Source organism: Danio rerio, chromosome 4 (assembly GCF_052040795.2).
Source record: "Danio rerio strain M-AB ecotype USA chromosome 4, GRCz13ab, whole genome shotgun sequence".
Classification (NCBI taxonomy): Eukaryota; Metazoa; Chordata; class Actinopteri; order Cypriniformes; family Danionidae; genus Danio; species Danio rerio.
This window is the reverse complement of record NC_141024.2, coordinates 60,699,705-60,715,000: the sequence shown is the minus strand read 5'-3', so window position 1 is coordinate 60,715,000 and position 15,296 is coordinate 60,699,705. Positions and strand designations below refer to the sequence as shown.

Sequence of the window (15,296 nt, the reverse complement as noted above, 5' to 3'; positions counted from 1 at the left end):
CAATGGAAATGCAAACATTGATGACTGCTGCAATTTTAAAAAGGAACAGGATGTGGGTATAGTTAGCAGGACTTGAACCTGCGGGAGAATACCCCAACCGATTTCTAGTCGATCGCCTTAACCACGCAGGCATGACTACAAGACTGCCTGTTCTCCCATGTCCTCATGCCTAGTACATGTGTTGTTCATTCAGATGAAACTTTCAGCAAGCGATAGCTCAACGGCAAAAGCTGTGGCTCCACAAAGAGTCTCTCATGCCCGAACACAGACTTGAACCCTGGACCCTCTACCGACTCCGCTAAAGCTGGGGAACAATAGTCTGTTTTGGAAGGGGAAGAAAAATTTGAGAAATTGAGAAAGAAAGAAGCGAAATTAAGGTTATATTTTGTATTTTTTGCCCACCAGAAACTACTCAATGCATATAAAACAGTACTGGTTCAAGAACTATGTCCATAAATAACACTTTGGGTAGATCACAAGGTTCAATCCCCGACTGGAGCAGGTATCTAACCAGGTTTAGTAATGGGTCGATCATGAACATTTCGTTCATTTTAAACGAATCTTCAATATGATTTGGGAACTACAAGTCCTCTCAGGGAGTGATTTGTTAATTTGCGCGTGCGTACATTTGTGCAGGTGGTATCGTTATTTCAAGTCTTCATCACATTTCGTGTCGTTCATCGCGGAAAGGCAGAAACCAATCATATGCATTTAGAGCCGGAAAAAGAATTGATCCGTTCACCTCATGAGTCAGGTCTGAATTTGGAGAAAAGCTCCGCCACTGCACTTGACACCACCAACACTGGTTTGAAGTGCAGCTCAGGTTAAATACTCTCTCTCCTCTCTAGAAAGATCCAATGATTGCTACCAGGTGGACACAGTTACCTGCAGGGAGAGAGAGAGGAAAAACACAATGCTCATTGTCCACCAAAAGATATGTCTCAGGACGCAAGCCCTGGGATAACTGCTATCACCCTCCTGGAGCATATACAGGCAAGAAATCCATTAATTAGTTGTTATGGAAGTTATTCATTAAGCTTTTAATGTACTACACAAAATGGTAATCTAAATGTTTATTTTATCATTAGTTTTATTTAATATATGTTTTTTTATTGTTTTATTTTTTTAAGGTGAATTGCTGGGAATGGAGCACCTTTACAGCCAGACCGGCAAAACCCTGACTCCGGTGCTCCAGAACCCAGAGGAGGAAGACAGGCTGGTGGAGGAAGTACATGACGAGGATCTACAAGATGACGGGTTTGAGGAGGAGATCATGGAGGACATCACAGTTCCAGTGCTGTATGAGGATGACCCCTGCCGTGATCTCAGAAACAGCCCCTTATCTTCGCCTCTGCCTCAGTCCCCAGCATTACTGGCTGAGCTGTCCACATCAGCTGGTGGAGAAGGACAGCTTCCTAGCCCAGCCCCCTCAGTGCCGTCACAGCCATCCAAGTCTGGAGACAGTCTCTCTGTTGAGGCTCAGGTAAGATATATTAAGAACTTTATTTGATTTAGTCTTTTTTTTATTCCACATATACTAAATTTATTCTGTATTTACCAGGGAGTAGTCATTGGACCTGATGGCATTGCTGGGTGGGACAAGGTACAGGATCTGGCTGCTTATTTGGTAGGTCTTCGTGAGGCTCCTTACCTCACTGACCTGCAGGTGACAGAGGCCATCCAGCTGTGGACAGCTCTCCTGGATGTTGATAAACAGCGCATCAACTACCAGCCTCGACATCAGCCTCAGCTGACACATGGGCGCTTTAAGGCACCGAAGCGCTCCGGAGTCACTCCAGGTGTGGAGAGCGTCAAGCGCTGTCTGATTGGACATCCTGGGGGTCCAGCACAGTGGCCTAGCACCAGCCGCTTGGTTGAGGCCATTTGTACAAAGCTGTGTGTCGTACACAAGTCCACTTCCTAGAAGGCTGGTGTTCGCATGCACAGGTGGTCTAAAATACTGACCGATTACCACCACATCCGGGATCTGGTGCTTGGCAGTCGCAGGCTGATGGATGAAACAGTGATCCAGCTTTTTGAGCTAAACCAGAAGACGCTCATTCAGTGGTAAGCAAAGCACATTATTTTCTTTAAATTACCTGAATACTTCTAAATTAATATATATGAATAATACATATAATTTATTATCAGGTTTCAACGGAGGCAAAAGGATCAGGAAATGAGTGTACTCACTCAGGGACTGACTCCACTTGATCCAATTGCTGTGGCAGATACGCAGCTTCCTTTGCCGAGGGAAAAATTGGACGAGGCACCATCAACATCAGGCCCCAAACACCAGTTTGTCTTTCCTCCAAATAAAGAAGGACAGGCACCTCTTCTTCTGCTTCTGCAACCACCACAGTTTGCTCCTTCCTGCCGGATGCCACCACGGTGTGCTCCTTTCCACTGGCCCCCACGACGGTATGCCCCATCGCGCCAACCCCCACCACAGTCTGCCACATTGCACCGGCCCCTACCATGGTGTGCCCCGTCCAGTGTTGGGGAGTAACTAGTTACATGTAACGCCGTTACGTAATTTAATTACAAAATAAAAGTAACAGTAATTAGTTACAGTTACTAAGAAAAATATGTAATTAAATTAGTTACTTTTGAAAATGTAAAAAATTACAAATGGGGTTACATCTAATATATTTTCTTTAAATCTCTGTGATATGTTGAATAATATTAATCTATTGCTTTGCCTGTTTTTGATATGCACGATGGCTTCTGCTAAGGCCATTTATTCAAGCGCTGATTCTTTTGATTTGCGGCGCAACCACGGGCGTAAATACCGGGGGGAACAAGTTCATTGTCCTCCTCACCAAATAAAATATATAAATGTATATATATATAAATGCACTCTCTATTTTGAAGAATATATGTGTGTATACCTAAAATAATTGTCTAAGTAGAAAAAAACCCGCATTTATTATTTAAAATGCATTTAGAAAGAGTTCACCCCCGCTTTCTCAAAGTGGTTTGATCCACCTACTCCTCACGTACACGCTTCCTGTCACACACAGTCACAGACAGACAGACAGAAGTTAGGTGTGTGGCTACGGGTAAATGTTGAATTTGAGTAAGTATGGTGTATTAATCACATTAAATAAATCGATTCTCTTCAAAGTTAATGCAGAATCATTTATAAATTAGTTGCGGCAAAAATGCAGATTACCGATGTCCATGAATCTGCTGTATTAGCGGTTAAAATGACTCATGTAGTTAACGTATGCTTGTTTAGCTTGTTGCATACGTTAGTGGCGCACTGCAAAATAATAGGCCAAAGTGCATTGTTTCATTTGTGACGACTTGCGGCAAAAATGCAGATTACCGATGTCCATGAATCTGCTGTATTAGCACGCCAAAGTGCATTGTTTCATTTGTGACGACTTGGCATAATGTTAACTTTACATTAACGGCCACAATTAGCATATTGTTTATCTGTGGATTTGCTAAATGAGCACTGTGTTACGTCCAAACTAGCCCCACTTTATTTTTTGTATAATCAATTTCAGTTGTTCTTAGGTGACTAAATTAATTTAAAATATAAAATGTCCTTGTTTTTATTGTTGTGATGATTTTTATGATAGTTTTTCATTCTTTATGTAAAACACTTTGAATCAGCATTGTATATAAAATGTGCTACAGAATAAACTTGCATTGCAGTGTCATGGACTAGATAAAATGATTAAGGTAAAGTTGGTTTTATATTCGCACATTCATTCAGTGACAGCTCCATACATTGTTTACCATGGTCCTTTGAATAATTGAACTGAAATCTCATGCAAGTTTGTCTTTAAAATAACATTAATAATAATAATAATAATACATTTTATTTGTATAGCACTTTTCCTACATACATAGAACTCAAGGCACTTCACAAACAACAAACAGGCATTGTAAAATAAACCAATACAAAAAAATGTATATTAGACAATTAAAGCAAAATATATACTCAGATAAAAGCATACATGTACTCGCATATATGCATACATCTACACAATCACACACAATATTCTTTACATACATGCACACACACCGTACATGCATATGTACATAAACCTACACGATATAGATAAATTGCATAAACTTCACAAACTTATATTCATACGCAATTTTAAAAAGGTGCGTCTTAACAAGCTTTTTAAAAATAAATTCTGGGGGATTCTTTACTTAATTTGGGAGACAATTCCAAGATTTTGCAGCATAGTGAGTAAAAGAAGTGCCGCCAGATCGCATCAGATTTACAAAGTGAAATTCTAAAAGTCGAGTGCTAGAAGAGCGTAGCAAACGGTTTGGATTATATTTTGATAAGCAGTCAGAAAAGTATGAAAGGTGTCATGTTGTGTAGTGCCTTATAAACTAATAAAAGAATCCTAAAATTTATTCTGTTAATGCTGCTGTGATATGTTCTTGTGTCTTCAATTTCAATAAAACTCTGACTGCTGTATTTTGTATCAGTTGCAACGTCTTTATAGAACCTTTAGGTAAACCAATATAATATTAACACTAACTGTAAACAATGCTGTACTTTGATGGTTGTTGGCTACTAATATAATTTTACCATTTAGAATTTCCAATGAATACTCTTCTGAGGTTATATTATGAGAGACTGAATGTGCAAATATAAAACCAACTTTACCTCAATGATAAAATGACAGAGAAAAGGAAAATGGACATAAGATAATTTTTCAGTGCAGCAAAACTCCAAGTACAAAAAGTTCACATATTAAGCAATTTGGCTTTCAGAATGAGTGCTTATGAAAATACTAATGTCACATTATCAATCACAGGCAGAGGAGAAAGAACTGATTGAGGAACAGGCAGAGCAGGGTCAGTCAGATGTACAGTGTCAGGTAAGGGTGTTGTGCTTTATTGAAGGGATAATGACAATTCTTTTAGAGGTGAACAATTTTTTTTTATGTTTTCTAAGTTGTGGCTGTTTAGTAGATGAACCTCACAGGCTCACCGATTTACAATATGATCTGTCAATTTAACAAGTGTAATGTAAACCAGTTAGTTATTATGAGTATGGAAAATGTCTTTCTGCATTTATGCGGCTTCAGGAGTCAGTCTGTTGACTGTAAACAACACAACAAACAATGCAATAAATAGTTTTGATGAAAAATTTGCTGTCATTGAACCTGAGAAATACTTTGACAATAACCATAATGTAGTCTCCATGCTGTAATATGAACAATAAAACCATTTTTAACTGTGGGGACATATCTTTATAAGTACAATTCGGCTGTATTATTTGTGTCCCCTTTAAAAAATCTTCAAAAAATTGCTCATAAGAAATTTTATATTTATTGGCCCTCCTACTTTTAAATCAAATTAATGGTCATGGGCGCACCACGTCTAATCCTCTTTGCCATTGAAAAGCTTGAGGAAGCATCTGCAGGTATGTAAGCTAGCCTTTCTTTGTTTAATAAAAGCAAAAATGTTTTTTGTCGTTATCGTAAGTGCACAGACCCTTTCATTCCCAATTATATGTTATGACTCACAAAGTTATCGATTTGTGAATTTCAGGGCACCAGCAGACTCTGGCCAAAGTGATGTTATAACATTTACAGTGTAGCTAGCTTAAATACATTTCTCAGTAGAGTGGCGGTAGCGTCGCTAAAAAATCAAATAGCTTTTCACAGTAGCGAAGCTATTTTATTAGTGAAGTAGTACAGTAGTGTCTACTCAAGCTATATTACAGATCGCGGATCAATAGTGTTTTAAATGTGTAACACCTGGTTTAATTGGATTTTTTTTGTTTTTGCTGTTATGTACTATAATGTTTTCCTGTTTGGTACAGCATATTAGTTACAGTAAATAATTGAAATGAACAGTTCTGCCTCATATGTCTCATTGGCAGTTTTATTGATCTCTAAGATGCGATTGAATTGAATTTAAGTGGCTTCAATATAAAAATGAAAATTGCAAAAATTAGATGTATTTTTTTTATTGCAAATGCCACATAAATCACCTGCACAACTAACTAAAATTTTGATTTTGTAACAACAGTAAACATGTTTCTGTGATAAAGTCTGGTTTTGTGGTGGCTCTACTTTAAATTTAAATTAATTAAATACATTTTATTTAAGTGATGAAAGCTTTTGAGATTTGAACAGTAAACAGAGCTAATGTAAGCTCACTCCTGCTCTGTATAAAAGCTTGAAAATTATTTAGTTGAAAATGTTTACTAGAAAATTAAAAGTAATCAAAAAGTAATCAAATGTAATTAGTTACTTTACTTTTATAAAGTAATCAAAAATTACAGTAACTTATTACATTTTAAATAGGGTAATTTGTAATCTGTAATCTATTACATTTCCAAAGTAACCTTCCCAACACTGCTCATATTAACACTACAGTTTCAGCATTGTAGTTGAGCAGTGAAACTTGTTCTCTACATTTCTGCTGAAGAACTGTACAGTATCAGGTCAGAAATGTGTGTATACTGTTCTCCAAATACGTCCTGTGTATACTTTAACAGCAAGTTAAACTCTCCCTCATTAACTTCACAGACACAGAATGTCCTTTTTCACACTTTAATAAGTGTAACATGAAATTAGCTCATTTTATGAATATTAATAATCAACAATAACGGTTTATTCTTAATATTACGGCTTAAGCTTCAGTCAATTTGGTCAAACAAACATATGATTGTAAATGATCATGCTCGCGCGACCGAGCGGATTCCCAGATTATGAATATTAATTATCAACAATAACGAATTATTATTAATCATTAATATTCCGGATCAATTTATTGTTAATTTGACCAAACGAACACAAGCAGAGCCGCCGCTCTTCCGAGCGGACACAGTAATGATCTATTCATTTAGAAAAAGGGAATTTAATTGCTACTTCTTGTGAAGTAGATTAATCATTCAAAAGTTTTAAACAACTTATAATAGCTAGGCAGGGGAATCTGTATTTCAGTGACATTTTCTCGTGAGGCAAACAATACAATTCATTTGATTATAATGGAATTTATTGACTAGTCAGACGTAACGAACAAACAAACGCACAAACATACATTAAACACAAAACAAAGGTAAACCACGTGGAGATATCGGGTCTATAGAACGTGTAACAGCAAAGAGACATAGTAAAGCTAGGAATTATAGATTTCAGGTAAAAAGTGACAAAACTTTCAGTTCCACACGCACCATTAAGGACCACCAAGGTTATAAAAAACACACCTTTTTGATAAAAGGGGCACAGCTTAATCGCATGACTAAAATCACCTGGTCTCTCATGTCTGGAGGTCTCTCTTTTGCGTCTCTCTTCCGTCGTGATGAAAACTACTCTTGATGTCCTTTGATGCGTGGAGTTTGTAATGCAGTTCGGACGAACACGATCGCAAACTTTAAACTGAATTTACTTTGCCGGAAAATAAAGAAAGCGTGGCGGGAAAAAGTCCATGCGGCTTAAAAGGGACCACCATCAATGATGTTCCTTTTTGGGACGTTCTCTTTCTGCCCAGATGTTTGGGGGGAAGTGTGCTTATACCTGCGGGTCACGTGACAACCCGTACAGCATTCTGACCAATGATTTCAGGGGAAAGTTTGCGCGCGAACCTTCCTTTGTCTAGGGGCTGCTCGTATGCAAATTTGAGTGTCCGCCTAAAGCATGCGGACAGGCATCTAATACAGGGCTTTAAAGAATAAAGCCATGCGAGTTATGGTCTTGCACTATGCATCATGTGTTGTAAAATGTCAGCAGAAACCCATCGGTACCAAACATGGGGGGGTTGAAAGTACATCAACATAATTTTTCATATCCTTACAATATTTATGCTTTACAAAGGCCTAAATGGAACATGCATACAGGTTATAAGAGATGTTACACAGGTAAGAAAAGTCAGAAATGAGATACAAAGTTTACAAACATAACACATTGGTTTTGTGCTGGTTCTGGATTTGATGAGTTCATTTTCTTTCTTATCTTATCTGTCATGTTCTTTTGAAGCAGGCAGAGAGTGGTTCTGTGAAGTCTCCCAGACTTGTTAACATGTCACCACGGATTACTAAGCCAGACTTTTCGTCGCCAAGTGATTTTATTGTCCTGGCGATTCACCCAGATTGTTTTCTGGAATGTTAAATGGAATGTTTATCTCCAGAATGCAGGTTACAATATGTTACACAAAACTGCACTTGTATTAGCCAGGAAGCGACTCAAGTTCTCCCGCGTAGCAGGTGAGCATTCTACCACTGAACCACCAATACTGATACGCTTATACTGCTCCCCTAGTGGGGTGTGATTGCTGCAAGGCTGTTACCCAGAGCTGGAAGAGTAGCAACACAAAACAGGAATTGCATTAGCCGGGAATCGGACCTGGGTCTCCCGCATGGCAGGCAAGAATTCTTCCACTGAGCCACCAATGCTGACTGCTATTATTTTTTGCCTTTGTGTTGTGTGAGTGCTAAAAGGCCATAAACCAGAGCTGAAAAAGGAGCCACACAAAACTTAACTTGTATTAGCCAGGAAGCGACTCTAGGTCTAACGCGTGGCAAGCGAGAATCGGACACGGGTCTCCGGCATGGCAGGGTAGAATTCTACCACTGAACCACCAATGCTCATATGCTTATGGTGCTGCCCTAGAGGAATTGCATTGGACAGAAATCGGCTTCGGGTCGCCCGTAAGGCAGGCAAGAATTCTACCACTGAACCACTAATGCTGACCCATGTTCTTCCTTGCTTTTGTGTTGTGTGAGTGCTTAAAGGCCGTCAACCAGAGCTGGAAGAGGAGCCAAACAAAACAGCAATTGCATTAGCAGGGAATCGAACCCAGGTCTCCCACATGGCAGGCAAGATTTCTACCAAAACCACCAATGTTGATATGGTTATGCTACTGCCCTAGTGGGGTGTGATTGCTGCAAGGCTGTTAGCCTTCCAGCTGGAAGAGTAGCAACACAAAACAAGAATTGCATTGGTCGGGAATCAGACCCGGGTCTCCTGCATGGCAGGCAAGAATTCTACCACTGAACCACCAATACTGACCAATGTTGTTTCTTGCCTTTGTGTTGTGTGGCTGCCACAAGGCTGTTACTTGCAGCTGGAAGAGTAGCAACACAAACGAGCAACTGCATTGGCTGGGAATCGGACCTGGGTTTCCCGCCTGGCAGGGGAGAATTCTACCACTGAACCTCCAATCCTGAAACACATGTTCTCCTGCTGAAGGATTCGGATTTCTGCTTTCCAATCCGTCTTATCATGGACCAACGTTTATCCTTTTCTCATCATCTTGTTTCTCATGATTTTTTTTATTAAATATAATTATTTCATCATTTGAATGAGTATTTAACTGTGAAATTATTTTAATTAATGAATAAGTTAACATATTGCTTAATATAAGAATGTTCAGTGCATTTGCCTGTCTCTTTATAACTATTATCAGAAGCCACCAAACTAGGTCAGAGGTCACAGAGACCTTAAGTGGAACTGAGGGCTGAGGACTGGAATCAACTGTTTCTATTGTTATTTCTAGGAGTTAATACTAATCTAAAATGTCTAAAGTGATTTAGCTGTTTTTACGGTTAATTCTTTTAAAGTAATTCTACTTTTTATTCAAGATAGACTATGACTATGATAAGAATATAACTGCCTGAATGTAGACTATACCAATTTTTAACCAGTTTTCATAAAGATGGCTGAGAGTACACTCAGCCTTGAATAAGTAACAGATTATACTTTAAGTGTGTGTGTTCTATTTGATTGTTGATCCGTTTCACAGGTCTGGAGTCAGCTTTAATCAGTGTAAGGGATGTCTGACGTTTATGCTTAAACGTGCAGTAGGTGATTATCTTCAGAAACTGAATTTCTGAAGACAATCACTAATTTTTGTTCTGGTTAAAAGTCTCTTCACTGTCCAATAGTAATGATTACAGTAAATGATCTAAATGTGTTTATATGTATTTTTATATTCTGGGTAAAGCATAAAACTAAAAAATGTTCATCCAATTAAATAGAGTCGGACTGTCATCTCCCATAATTCCGATAAGCAGGTCAGGCTGTCTGTCAGCAAATGTAGATTCGGACTTCTGTGCATCTGTTGTCCGCCATTAGCGTGTGCCCGTCTGTATAAGTGACCGCGCGCGGTCCCGAGACGGACCGGGAGAAATCAAATGCTGAATTAAAACTTTTAAAAACCTGAATCAATATTGGTGTTGCTTTAGCACGCTGAAGGAAGGACAACACCATGGCGGAAGTATTACTATTAGAGAGGTAATGTTCTGTTTTAAAACTATTTTAGTCAGGCTAAGCTGATGTTAGATTGTGTTGTGTTATGAATGACTTATATGCACAGACGTGTTGTTCAGCCACTGAAATCTCGCGGTGAAATATTGATGTGATTATTTTCAGTTTCATAAGGTCATTTTACAGCATTGATAATGATTTATAGAAATATTTATATTTAGTTTAACAACAAAACATCAGCAAATAGCGCTTTTCAGCCTAACCTGCTTTATTGAGCTGAAGTTGCTTTTATATTTACGTTTGGTCATTTTTGAACAATGACAGCCTTCCTATACTGTTTATCGCTACTCTGAATATTCACTCTGAAATAGCATGTAAGTGTGGTTAAGTAATAAATGTAATTCCTGCATGGCGCTGGCACTAACTAACTGGCAAATGACATGAACTAGTGGGGTTGTCTGTCTGCTGTTGTGAAGCGGTGCGCGCGTTCGCGATTTCAGTGGGTGTGGCTTTAAATCACAGTCCCTCGCCGCCGTCCAAAGATAATATGCTAAGCGTTTAGCATTTTGGCAGATCACTTACTGCACCTTTAAGATATTGTTCAGAATATACGCACAAACCCCACGTGGAAATTCTCCTAGTCTATCTGTGTTTTAACCAATCAGGCTAGAACACCTATATGTATGACGCAGTTTATGATGTTATGTGAGAGTATAATTGTTATTGATTGGTTATTGTAAGCAAAGCGGCCTAGGAACTCATTGCGAGAGTTGAAGCTGGTTTCAGCTGATGAAACTGCAAACTATCTTCTGTAAACTTGATTTATTTATTTAAATCTCTGACTCTGGCTCTTTTTTATATACCTGACTGGTCATTCTTTGGGTTAAACTGTATACTATCCCTACAGTTTTGGTGGAGGACGCGTGGCACTTGTTTACTGGTGACACCATTGATCAATCAACAAAAAGAAATGTAGAAAGATTTAAAATATTATAGACTAGGGATGGTCTGTGGAGTAGTGGGTAGTAACGGAACGCTGTTGGGTTCTCATTCAGGCGTGAATGAAAGGCAAAATTTTGTGGTAGATTTGTGTGGAATCCCCTTGCGAGCTGGTGCATTTTGCGGTACACCTATAACGATAGTAATAAGTATAACAGTAGTTGAGGGGTGTACCTCCTCCACCCAGAGTTAAGTACTCAGTGACGGGTGTGTAAAAGGCTTTTAGGACATTCTCGGGGATAAAACTTGGACTGGTTTTTATTTAGTAGTGGACTAAATTAACCCGAGATTGTAATTAGTTCCACCACTGCTATCTTGCTGTTTCACAGACAAAAGGGCCCGAATCCTAAGAATAGAGTAGGTCAGATTATTAGGGAAAGAAATAGTTAAATAAATAAATAAATTCTTAAATAACATCTTAATCGGTATCCATTAGATAGTAGTGGCCACAAAAGTCAGATAAGAAACCTAGAAATATTAGGGCGAGGTTGATTGATCAATGATGCACCAGGAGCAATCCCGAAAAAAAATATGACCCTAACTGGATTGGACTGATCTGGACAGTTTCCACATCTTGGGATGGTTTGCAGATTAATCAAGCAAAAGCTAAGCGCTGTTAGTAAGATTTCATTCTCAATTTCTTGTTGCTTTTGGTGTTAAACTCTGATATAAAAAAAAACAGATGAGAGCAGAATGCAGTAAATGGCTCAGCTAAGCTCTCAGGTTTAAAATGATTTTAGAACCGATTTTAGAAAAAAAAATGCCTTTGGCAATTAATTGTCAATGAAAAGCTAAAATCTAAATATTGAGTCTCTAGTAGCAAAAAGCACAAGCACAGAAACTGACAGTAACATTATGGGAATAAAGAATAGCTTATGTTTTGTCTTAGAAGATGAGATTCTGTGTGACTGCACTGTTATCTTGGTTTAGCCCTCACCATGACTTTTGACTTTTGGCTGTAAAAGTAACAGAGACATGTCTGAATAAAAACTGTGCCATGTAAGTCTGTGCAAACAAGCAGCTTTATGGTTGGATTTAAATATTTTTAGTAATATATAAGTAACATAAATGGGGGTTCAAATAATACTTTGATGGATGCAGTTAACTCCTGAAAGATCTAAAACTGTTGTTGACTGTAACAGCATTACTTTGAAAAAGCATGTCAACTCTGTTTTATATGTTTTAGGACGGGCTTGAGTAAAAGATTACAATAAAATTATGTTATTGAAGTTAATGTTATGTTTAATGTATGTTTAAATTGAGTAAACATACATTAACAGTTCTGGATTGCTCAAAACTCTCTTTCTCTCTCATTAGATATCAGCTATGAGCTGCTATCTGCCTGTTCCATGACAACTGATAATCACAGTGTTCAGTTGGAAATGACATTATGTCAGAGTATAATTGTTATTGATTGGTGATTGTAAGCAGAGCAGCCTAGGAACTTATTGCGAGTGTTGAAGCTGGCTTCTGATGATGAAACTGCAAACTATCTTAGGTAAACTTGATTTATTTATTTATTTGAATCTCTGACTCCAGCTCTTCTTCATCTATCAGACTGGTCATTCTTTGGGTTAAACTGTAAACTATCCCAACAGCTAAAACCCTGCTCATGCACCATTTGGAATCGTAAAAAACCTTTTGTCTTTCCTCCTTTCTATCCTAGAGCCATGTTCCCTTTTGTATCCCATGCTCTACAGAGCTTTGGCCATGTCAGTACTAGGCACACTGATTGATGCAGTAGGTCACCAAGTTTATGGACAGGGGGAAATTAGAGTGTCAGGATAGCCTATGGCAAAGTCCCACTAAAGCAAAGGCTTTGGAAGTGCATTGCTTGCACAACAAAACAAACGATCAAAGCATCCCACATTCGTTTTCACCATGCATGTAGACTTTCCAGTTGACCAAGTAGCACCTCCCACGATTTGCTAAACCCATCCTCATGCACCATTTGGAATCGTGAAAAGCCTTTTGTCTTTTTTCATTTCTGTACTTTTACCCACGCACTAAAACAGCAATATGGAGCGCTTCACGGATTTGCGTGTCATCCTTTCGCCGGGGCCATGCTAATGTTCTCTGTATCGATCCAATTTTAGTATATGTGCCACCTAGGCGAACACAGACAAGTTGACAGGCTCAGGGCATATGTACGCCTCGAGTCCCAGCAATGTTCCTCCAGGGTGGTGGGACCTGGAGAGCCATGTTCCCACTTGTATGCCGTGCACTACAGAGCTTTGGCCCTGTCAGTGCTAGGCACACTGATTGATGAAGTAGGTCACCAAGTTTAAAGACTATGGAAATTAGAGTGTCAGGTTAGCCTATGGCAAAGTCCCACTAAAGCAAAGGCTTTGGAAGTGCATTGGTTGCACAACAAAACAAACGATCAAAGCATCCCACATTCGTTTTCACCATGCATGTAGACTTTCCAGTTGACCCAGTAGCACCTCCCACGATTTGCTAAACCCATCCTCATGCACCATTTGGAATCGTGAAAAGCCTTTTGTCATTTCTGTACTTTTACCCACGCACTAAAACAGCAACATGGAGCGCTTCACGGATTTGCGTGTCATCCTTTCGCAGGGGCCATGCTAATCTTCTCTGTATCGATACAATTTTAGTATATGTGCCACCGTAGCGAGCACAGATCAGCAGTCAGGCTCAGGGCATATGTACGCCTCGAGTCCCAGCAATGTTCCTCCAAGGTGGTGGGACATGGAGAGCCATGTTCCCACTTGTATGCCGTGCACTACAGAGCTTTGGTCCTGTCAGTGCTAGGCACACTGATTGATGCAGTAGGTCACCAAGTTTAAAGACTATGGAAATTAGAGTGTCAGGTTAGCCTATGGCAAAGTCCCACTAAAGCAAAGGCTTTGGAAGTGCATTGGTTGCACAACAAAACAAACGATCAAAGCATCCCACATTCGTTTTCACCATGCATGTAGACTTTCCAGTTGACCCAGTAGCACCTCCCACGATTTGCTAAACCCATCCTCATGCACCATTTGGAATCGTGAAAAGCCTTTTGTCATTTCTGTACTTTTACCCACGCACTAAAACAGCAACATGGAGCGCTTCACGGATTTGCGTGTCATCCTTTCGCAGGGGCCATGCTAATCTTCTCTGTATCGATCCAATTTTAGTATATATGCCACCGTAGCAAGCACAGACGAGTGGAGAGGCTCAGGGCATATGTACGCCTCGAGTCCCAGCAATGTTCCTCCAAGGTGGTGGGACCTGGAGAGCCATGTTCCCACTTGTATGCCGTGCACTACAGAGCTTTGGCCCTGTCAGTGCTAGGCACACTGATTGATGCAGTAGGTCACCAAGTTTATGGACAGGGGGAAATTAGTGTCAGGATAGCCTATGGCAAAGTCCCACTAAAGCAAGGGCTTTGGAAGTGCATTAACACAACAAAACAAATGATCAAAGCATCCCACATTCGTTTTCACCATGCATGTAGACTTTCCAGTTGACCCAGCAGCACCTCCCACAATTTGCTAAACCCATCCTCATGCACCATTTGGAAACGTGAAAAGCCTTTTGTCTTTTTTCATTTCTGTACTTTTACCCACGCACTAAAAAAGAAATATGGAGCGCTTCACGGATTTGCGTGTCATCCTTTCGCAGGGGCCATGCTAATCTTCTCTGTATCGATCCAATTTTAGTATATGTGCCACCTAGGCGAACACAGACAAGTTGACAGGCTCAGGGCATATGTACGCCTCGAGTCCCAGCAATGTTCCTCCAAGGTGGTGGGACCTGGAGAGCCATGTTCCCACTTGTATGCCGTGCACTACAGAGCTTTGATCCTGTCAGTGCTAGGCACACTGATTGATGCAGTAGGTCACCAAGTTTAAAGACTGGGGAAATTAGAGTGTCAGGTTAGCCTATGGCAAAGTCCCACTAAAGCAAAGGCTTTGGAAGTGCATTGGTTGCACAACAAAACAAACGATCAAAGCATCCCACATTCGTTTTCACCATGCATGTAGACTTTCCAGTTGACCCAGCAGCACCTCCCACGATTTGCTAAACCCATCCTCATGCACCATTTGGAATCGTGAAAAGCCTTTTGTCTTTTTTCATTTCTGTACTTTTACCCAC

At 39.6% G+C, this 15,296-nt stretch overlaps 1 protein-coding gene and 4 non-coding genes across 6 annotated transcripts in view; 1 reads left to right on the top strand and 4 right to left on the bottom strand.

Annotated features, from left to right (window-relative positions):
* LOC101884655 (uncharacterized) overlaps nucleotides 1-15,296 on the top strand; it is a 110,085-nt gene that overhangs the window by 47,059 nt on the left and 47,730 nt on the right. The window contains exons 1-5 of one of the 2 annotated variants that reach the window (XM_087250539.2): nucleotides 1-993; nucleotides 1,131-1,483; nucleotides 1,562-2,067; nucleotides 2,152-2,421; nucleotides 4,794-4,856. The exon at nucleotides 1-993 is cut by the window's left edge and continues 2,724 nt beyond it. In XM_087250539.2, the coding sequence (XP_087106665.1) occupies nucleotides 858-993; nucleotides 1,131-1,483; nucleotides 1,562-1,924 (852 nt within the window). In that variant the 5' untranslated portion in view covers nucleotides 1-857 and the 3' untranslated portion in view covers nucleotides 1,925-2,067; nucleotides 2,152-2,421; nucleotides 4,794-4,856. Of the gene's footprint in view, nucleotides 994-1,130; nucleotides 1,484-1,561; nucleotides 2,068-2,151; nucleotides 15,289-15,296 lie in introns of those variants that run through there. The other variant, XM_087250538.2, reaches the window with a different exon arrangement.
* Nucleotides 13,209-13,315, bottom strand: LOC137495077 (U6 spliceosomal RNA). Its single transcript, XR_015485173.1, has one exon. It is a non-coding gene; the product is annotated as a U6 spliceosomal RNA (small nuclear RNA).
* LOC137494934 (U6 spliceosomal RNA) lies at nucleotides 13,731-13,837 on the bottom strand. The gene has a single exon (XR_015485007.1). It is a non-coding gene; the product is annotated as a U6 spliceosomal RNA (small nuclear RNA).
* LOC137495003 (U6 spliceosomal RNA) lies at nucleotides 14,253-14,359 on the bottom strand. Its single transcript, XR_015485067.1, has one exon. It is a non-coding gene; the product is annotated as a U6 spliceosomal RNA (small nuclear RNA).
* On the bottom strand, nucleotides 14,778-14,884 carry LOC137494527 (U6 spliceosomal RNA). The gene has a single exon (XR_015487831.1). It is a non-coding gene; the product is annotated as a U6 spliceosomal RNA (small nuclear RNA).